At 42.3% G+C, this 7,819-nt stretch overlaps 1 protein-coding gene across 1 annotated transcript; it reads left to right on the plus strand.

Moving 5' to 3' along the window:
• Nucleotides 1-1,476: 1,476 nt before the first annotated feature.
• On the plus strand, nucleotides 1,477-1,590 carry LOC107160442 (dolichyl-diphosphooligosaccharide--protein glycosyltransferase subunit 4-like). Its single transcript, XM_015507106.1, has one exon. It carries the CDS (start codon nucleotides 1,477-1,479, stop codon nucleotides 1,588-1,590), a length of 114 nt encoding a protein of 37 aa, XP_015362592.1.
• The last annotated feature ends 6,229 nt before the right edge of the window (nucleotides 1,591-7,819 follow it).

Raw genomic sequence — 7,819 nt, forward strand, 5'->3', positions numbered from 1 at the left:
CCAGAGCCCTGAGCAGGGGCTGAGCACTGCTTAAGTACACTTTTTGGGGAGGGCGGAGGGCTTTGTATACATCAGAACAAATCATCATGAGGCGCGGGAAAATTGAACAACAACTCCTAAACATGATTAGTTCATTCATTGGCGGGAACAGGTCAGGCTGGAGTGATAGGTCATTCCTAAGGAGGGGGTTACATTTAAACTGATTGGTCCAGGCCCTGCAATGCCTACATGCGACCACACAGAGCCCTTATTAAACAACCAAATAGTCAGGGGAAATATTTACTGGGCAGTTCCAAGTGTTGTCTTAACAGCTACAGAAATTTCAGGTTTTGCAGGTAATATAGAAACCTAACAATACCTCCTTTACATTTTAACTCAGACCTTGCAGCTTAGAAACTTTTACAACACCCGGTCTTTTACCCTTTAACTTTTACGCTTTAACTTCAATTTCTTTTACCCTTACACAGAATTTGCAGTAATTTATAGTAAAGCAGAAATTATCTTTTCATGGCTTTGTGGCAAGATGGCTCCCAATTTTAATAAAAGATCAGGTTGGGTCTATCAAGGCTTTCTTTGCTCTGAGGTAGAGGCTGGTTTTTCAGTGACACTGAGAGGTCCCGAGCCCAAGGTTTGCAGCAGTTTTATATACTCTTTGGGGAAGGCAGGGACTTCACATACATCATATCATCTTTTAGCAAATCATCACACACTGTGGGAAAATCATAAAACAACTCTAAAACATGATTAGCACCTTCACTGGCAGGAACAAGTTGGGTAGGGGTGATTGGTTAGTACAAGAGGGAGGTTCCTTTGAACTGATTGGTTTAAGCCACAAGGGGAGTACTGCTGAACTACATGGTTTCCCAACATGTTATCAACCACCATAAACTACTGGGAGGGTCATCTGGCATCCCAGGTATTTTCCCTGTCTCATGCTGATTGGTGGCTGCTAGGGGGTTGCTAAGGGTCCCCACCTAGCCTGACTGAGTCAGGGACACCTGGCACCACAGATCTCTCTGGTTATTTGTAGATAAACAAGGGTATGTGCCTAGGAGTGCTCTGTGGGTCTTTCCAAGGACAAGGGTCACGCCCCCTTCCTTGGACAGGCTTTGCTCTGAGGTAGAGACTGGTTTTTCAGTTTGTTTTGGTTTGGGACTTTTTTTTTTCTTTTTGGTACTGGGAAATGAACCCAGGGGTGCTTTACCACTGAGCTGCATTCCCAGCCCTTTTTATTTTTCATTTTGAGATAGGTCTCACACAATTGCTGAGGGTCTCACTAAGTTGCTGAGACTGGCCTCAAACTTGTGATTCTTCTGTCTCAGCCTCCTAAGTCACTAGGATTATAAGTATGCACCACATCACACAGCCCCAACCATAAAACTCTATAATAGAATCCCCTCATGGGGGCCAGGACCTGTCCTAGAGAGCACCAGGAGTATGCTGGCTGCAGGCTCAGTCCCTCCCTTTCTCCGCAGGATGATCGCAGACATACAGCTCGCCATCTTGGCCAACATACTGGGTGTGTCGCTCTTCTTGTTTGTGGTTCTCTATCACTATGTAGCTGTCAATAATCCCAAAAAGAAGCAATGAAAGTGGCACTTTTGAAGGCAGAATTAGACAGGCAGTCAGTATAAGTAGGTAAATCGAGTCAGATCAGATCAAGGAGGCCAATTTTGAGTGAGTCCGGGAATTTGATGACTGTCCCCTAAGGGATTGAAATGTTAATTCCTTCAGAGCCCTTCCTCCACCCTTATGGAACCTGCCCCAGCTCCATCCTTCCTGTTTCCCAACTTTTGGCCATCCCACTGAGCATTCCTAGGAAAAGAGAGAGAAAAGGAGAGGAAAGCTGGAGAACAAAAGAAGCCTAGGACATATAAAAAGGGCAGAACACCTTGCTTCTTGGATTACCAGGATATCAGCTATGGCCCCCTTCTCCCTCCCAGGAGAAGTCTATGTTACCCCTTTTTTAATAACTGCTTTATATGCTTGCCTTGGCATGCTTCTCTAATGTTCAAACTTCAACATGTGAGGGAGCAGAACTGGCAGTATCACTTTCTCCACCCCAGGGTTCCAGGACATAGTTTGAGGCAAAAATGGCTCACTTCATCCCTTCTACCCACCGCAACATGCAAAGCAACTACACCTGGATTTTTCCAAACAACCTCTCTTTCCTTAAAGTCTTCCTTAACCCTGTGGAACAAGAAGTACCAGTGAACAGGACCCAGTAAAGGGGATGCTTTTCTACTACCCCCCCAAACAAATGTTACCACTGGTTACCGGTGACAATGAGTTCCCTTCCCCAGATGTGAAGATTGAACACCCAGGAAAGGCTGAAGTTTTATTTACTTAATATGTAGTAACATAGAGTTCACAGAGAAGGGGGGCCAGAGCTGGGTGCTCATGGGAGGGGGTGAATCTTGTCCTTTTTATAATTTCCAGGTTTCCTACTTCTAAAGGCCCCTCCCTTTATCCTGCCCATGCCATTCAGGGGGGGGCAGGAAGTGGGAGAGGGGCAATTCAGGGGAAGCCACCCAGGGAACACCCATTAATAATTCCCTGCTGGAAGGAACAATCTCCCCAGAGGCAGGTGACTTTTTGGTTATTGGTTAGGGGTGGGGGAACTGTCTGGAAGGTATTAACATTCCAATACCCCAGAAGTGGGTGACTTTGGCCTTGAGTGAGGGGGGATGTGTCCTGAAGGTATCGACATTCCATTTCTCTTTGAACAAGCTTCAGTCTTCCAGACCTGACATGATTCATCTATCTACCCCAATTGCCTGACCTTTGTTCTTGTTTTACAAAGATATAGATATATTTTTTTTTAATATTTTTTTTTTAGTTTTCAATGGGCCTTTATTTATTGATATGTGGTGCTGAGAGTCGAACCCAGTGCCTCACACTTGCTAGGCAAGCACTCTGCCACTGAACCACAACCCCAGCCTATAGATATATTTTTTTAAAAAAATCATCTCATCTGCGCTGGGAATGTGGCTCAAGCGGTAGCGCGCTCGCCTGGCATGCGAGCGGTCCTAGTTCGATCCTCAGCACCACATACAAACAAAGATGTTGTGTCCGCCAAAAACTAAAAAATAAATATTAAAAATTCTCTCTGTCTCTCTCTCTCAAAAAAGAAAAAATCACCTCATGGAAGTATTAGAGTGGGCCTCTAAACTATGTGACCACGAGAACAAAGTGGGTTGTAGGTTTTTGTGTGTGGAAATTCCCTTAGGAAAGCCAAACTTCCTTCAGTTTAAAGGGTTAAATATTAAAGATCCTCCCTGTCCACGTGCCTGCGATGACCTTTGCACATTTGGATGGTACAACTAAATGATGCTGACTTCTCCCTGGGTTGGGCTTATTCCAGAGAACTTTGAGTCATTCACTTATCTCAAGGCTGACACTCCATCCCTCAGGGATCTGGCTAGTCCTTGGAAGAATGACGTGTCCTTAAGAGAATATGTAGGTCCTGCAGGTTATAGAAGGAAGCTTTCTTTGTTTTAACTTGTATTTAAGGAACCCCACTGGGTATAAGACTTTGGAGTGTCACCCTTGAAGAAGGTGTTCTGTCCTCCTGGGACTTCCCAGTTAGGACCCTGAAAAGCTTCCCTGGGTTTCCCCAGCTATATGACTTCAGCTGTTTCCCCTGATCCAGTGATGTATTTTTCTGGTCTTTACATCTCAACTATCATTTTTGTTATTGCTTTTGTTTTCATATTACTACTAAATAAATGCTGTCTCTTACCAAAAAAATGTCTCTTGTCTACCGGATCTGACCTGTACAGCAGCTGCACAAATATATAACACTAACATTACCTGCACTTCTCTATACTCCCCAGGAATACACCAGGGTTCTACATTTGCCCTTGTGCTCACCAGTGTTATGCTCGAATTCGGGACCCCCAAAAGACCACCAGAGACCAAGATGGATGTAAGCAGCAAAGAGGTGTTTATTGCGAGCTAGCTCGGTCCTCCGCGCGCACACAGCAACTGGTGACTCTGAGAAGCCCCAGCCCAGGGTTTGCAGCAGTTTTATACACTCTTTGGGGAAGGCAGGGACTTCACATACATCATATCATCTTTTAGCAAATCATCACACACTGTGGGAAAATCATAAAACAACTCTAAAACATGATTAGCACCTTCACTGGCAGGAACAAGTTGGGTAGGGGTGATTGGTTAGTACAAGAGGGAGGTTCCTTTGAACTGATTGGTTTAAGCCACAAGGGGAGTACTGCTGAACTACATGGTTTCCCAACATGTTATCAACCACCATAAACTAGTGGGGGGTCATCTGGCATCCCAGGTATTTTCCCTGTCTCATGCTGATTGGTGGTTGTTAGGGGGTTGCTATGGGTCCTCACCTAGCCTGACTGAGTCAGGGACACCTGGTGCAGCAGATCTCTCCTGTTATTTGTAGATAAACAACTCAGCAGGGTGGGAATGTACCTAGGAGTGCTCTGTGGGTCTTTCCAAGGACAAGGGTCACATCCCCTTTCTTGGACAGGCTTTACTCTGAGGTAGAGGCTGGTTTTTCACCAGTTGTTTAATTTTTGACAGGATCTTTCAACTGTCAATTGTTTCCCTTGGCTGTGTTAACTTGTATTTCTCTGATTACCCGTGATGCTATGCAACAATTCAGATAATCTAGCATTCATTTTCTTCCTCTTTCACTTGCTTGTTCAGATGCTTTCCTAGTTTTCCGCTGATTTCATGTATTATTTTTTTTTATTTGTAGGGTGTATAGACTGGATGTTTGTGTTCTCCCAAAATTCATATGCTAAAGCCGTAACCCACCATGTGATGATCTTTAGAGGTGGACCTTTGGAGGTAATTGGAGTTAGGATGTGGTTGGGGGGGGGCATGACGAGATTTGTATTCTTATAAGAAGAGGAAGAGGGAGCAGAGAACTTCCTCCCCACACCCTCTGCCACAGGAGAACAACCAAGAGGGCACCTAGGAAGGGGCCCTCACAAGGACCTGCATCTGCTGACACCTTAATCTTGGACTTCCTACCTTCAGAACTGAAATAAATAAATGACTGTTTTTTAAGCCACCCAGTCTATGGTACTTTTCAAAGCAACCTGAGTTAAGACCCAGGATTGTTTTGTCATTGTTTGTTTGTTTCTCCAACAATGGAAAATAATTCTGTTGGAGTTTCACTTGGTACATTTGTGGTTTTAATCCATTTGATGTTGATTTCTGCAGGTGACCTAGATGATCTGCTAGTTACTAGGCTTGAGTGATTTCCCTTATCTACAAGCCCTTCTTGAGTTCTCTCATCTGCCTTATCCTGGAGCTTCTCAGGAAGCCAAAGCCACAGCCCCAGGAAGTGGTTAGTGGCAATTTCTTTCAGGGTAGGGCCTGGCTTCAAGACAGCGCCTGAAGTGCAGCCCACAAAAGTGTCAGCTCCTCTCACAGCTTTCTTCACTGTCTGGATCTTGGCACATCCAAATTAATAATCTTGGTGATTATTTTGTCCTTGAACTCACCTATGAGTTTACTCTTTTACATTTTTTAAATTATATATATATATATATACACACACATATATATTTTATACATATTATTTATATATACATACATACATACATATATTTAGTTGGAGATGGACATGATACCTTTATTTTATTTATTTTCTTTTTTGTGGTGCTGAGGATGGAACTCAGTGCCTCACATGTGCTAGTGAAGCCATATTTAAAGATAGGTAGTTAGTGTAGTTAGGTAATCAGGTCTAATATTGAATAAAATCAAAAATGAAGGCCATGTTGAGAATGGAGTCCGGGAAAAGCAGAACAACTCTTGGAATGTTAATGTCCCCAAGGCCCAGAGCCCATCCCAAAGAAAAGTTAATGAAACAGCTCCCAGCAAAGATGGAGGTGCTAATCCAAAAGTCCTTCCTGCCCAGATTACTCCTTTGGCCCACCTGTGCCTCACCCTTTGGGCCTTCCCACCTACATTCCATCACTGAAACATAACAGAACAAAGGACAGGAATGCGGGAAAGCTGAACGAAGACCTTAGCTATAAAAAGGGAAAAACATCACCCTTCGCAGATTGCACCTCTTGGGTCCCCTTCTTCCTCCAGGAGAAGTCTTTTCGCTGTCCTTTAGTAAAGCCTCTACTTTCCACTCTGACCTTGCTTCGGCGTGCTTCTCTGGTGTTATGCTTCAACATTGGGGAAGCAAGGACTCCTCACCCGTAAAACAGCGGTAATACTGGGAGAACACTCTACCACTGAGCCACAACTCCAGCCCCTGAGTTTACTCTTTATATTTTTTTCCTATCATTGTTGTATCTTTGGTGCAGAGGAACTTTGTCCAAATGTAAAATTACTGTATAATTTTCAACCAAAGCTTATGATATAGGGTTCTAGTGGGAATGTATGGTGGATCATGCTGAAAACACATCCAGGTCTCAGCCCAGCAGAAATCTTCTATCACAGATGGAAAGAAGTAGTGGGAAGAAAGAAAGAAGAGACCAATATTCAGAGTCCTAGGAGTGTGCTCATAAGGCTTTACTAGGTTAAGGAGTATGAGACCATTCACTGGCTCTGTCCTTGACTTTGCAGTTGCATAAATATCTGCAGCTTAAAATCCTAGTAACTGGGGTTGTTTTTTTTTTGGTTAGCTGTGCCACTGTGGGCAAGTCAGTTCACTGGCCTCATTTTGAATCTGTGATAGTTCATATAGCAAATTAAAAAAAAAAATGTAAATAGATACAATGAGGAGTTAATTTTCTTCCTACTCTCATCCTCTAGCTGCCATTTTCGCTCCAAAAAGCAAGTACTCTGAGTATTTTGTAAAAATATTCTGGTATTATTACAAACATAATATAAACAAATAAATTCATATTGATTAGATGTTTCCTTTCATATAAATGATAGAGTATAATATACAGTTCATGCACTACTTTTTAAAAATTTTTACATAGACACAATACTTTTGTTTATTTTTATGTGGTGCTGAGGATCGAACCCAGTCCCTAACATGTGCAAGGCAAGTGCTCTGCCACTGAGCCACAACCCCAGCTTTCACGTATTACTTTTTATTTAGCAACAGAATTTGAGGCTCTTACCGGTTTAGTACCTAAGTATTGGCATTATTTTCCACTGTTATATAATATTCCATTATGTAAATGTGTCATAATTTATTTAACCTGATCCCTGTGGATAAGTATTTATATATTTTTTTAAAAATTTTCTTAGTTGTAGATGGAAACAATACCTTTATTTTATTTATTTATCTTTATGTGGTGCTGAGGATTGAACCCAGTGCTTCACACGTGTCAGGCGAGTACTCTACCACTGACCCACAACCCAGTCCAAGTATTTATACTTTTTGAACATTTTGTTCTTAAATAATATATACAGTTGATCTATAATTATACCTCCAGCATGGATATATCTTTAAAATATATCTTTCAGCAAAAAAGTCAGATTCAAAAGAATGCACACAGTGTGATTCCTTCTGTGTACTATTCAGAAACAATAAAAAGTTTATATACACATACACACATTGTTTTACTGTTTAGGGTGGTCTAAACTCAGGTGAAAAAAACAAAAATCCAGTAAGAGAATATGACCTTAAAATTCAGGGTAGTGAGCCAGGAGAAGTGGCGCAGGCCTATAATCCTCGTGGCTTGGGAGGCAGAGACAGAAGAACTGTGATTTCAAAATCTGCCTCAGCAATTTAGCAAGGCACTAAGCAACTCAGTGAGACCCTGTCTCTAAATAAAATACAAAATAGGACTGGGGATGTGACTCAGTGGTTGAATGTACTCTGAGTTCAATTTCCAGTACCAAAAAAAAAAAAAAAAAAATC

The sequence above is a fragment of the Marmota marmota genome, unplaced genomic scaffold (genome assembly GCF_001458135.2).
Source record: "Marmota marmota marmota unplaced genomic scaffold, marMar, whole genome shotgun sequence".
Classification (NCBI taxonomy): Eukaryota; Metazoa; Chordata; class Mammalia; order Rodentia; family Sciuridae; genus Marmota; species Marmota marmota.

Coding starts and splice junctions, on each gene's coding strand:
- LOC107160442 (XM_015507106.1), top strand. CDS start 1,477: ATGATCGCAGACATACAGCTCGCCATCTTGGCCAACATACTGGGTGTG.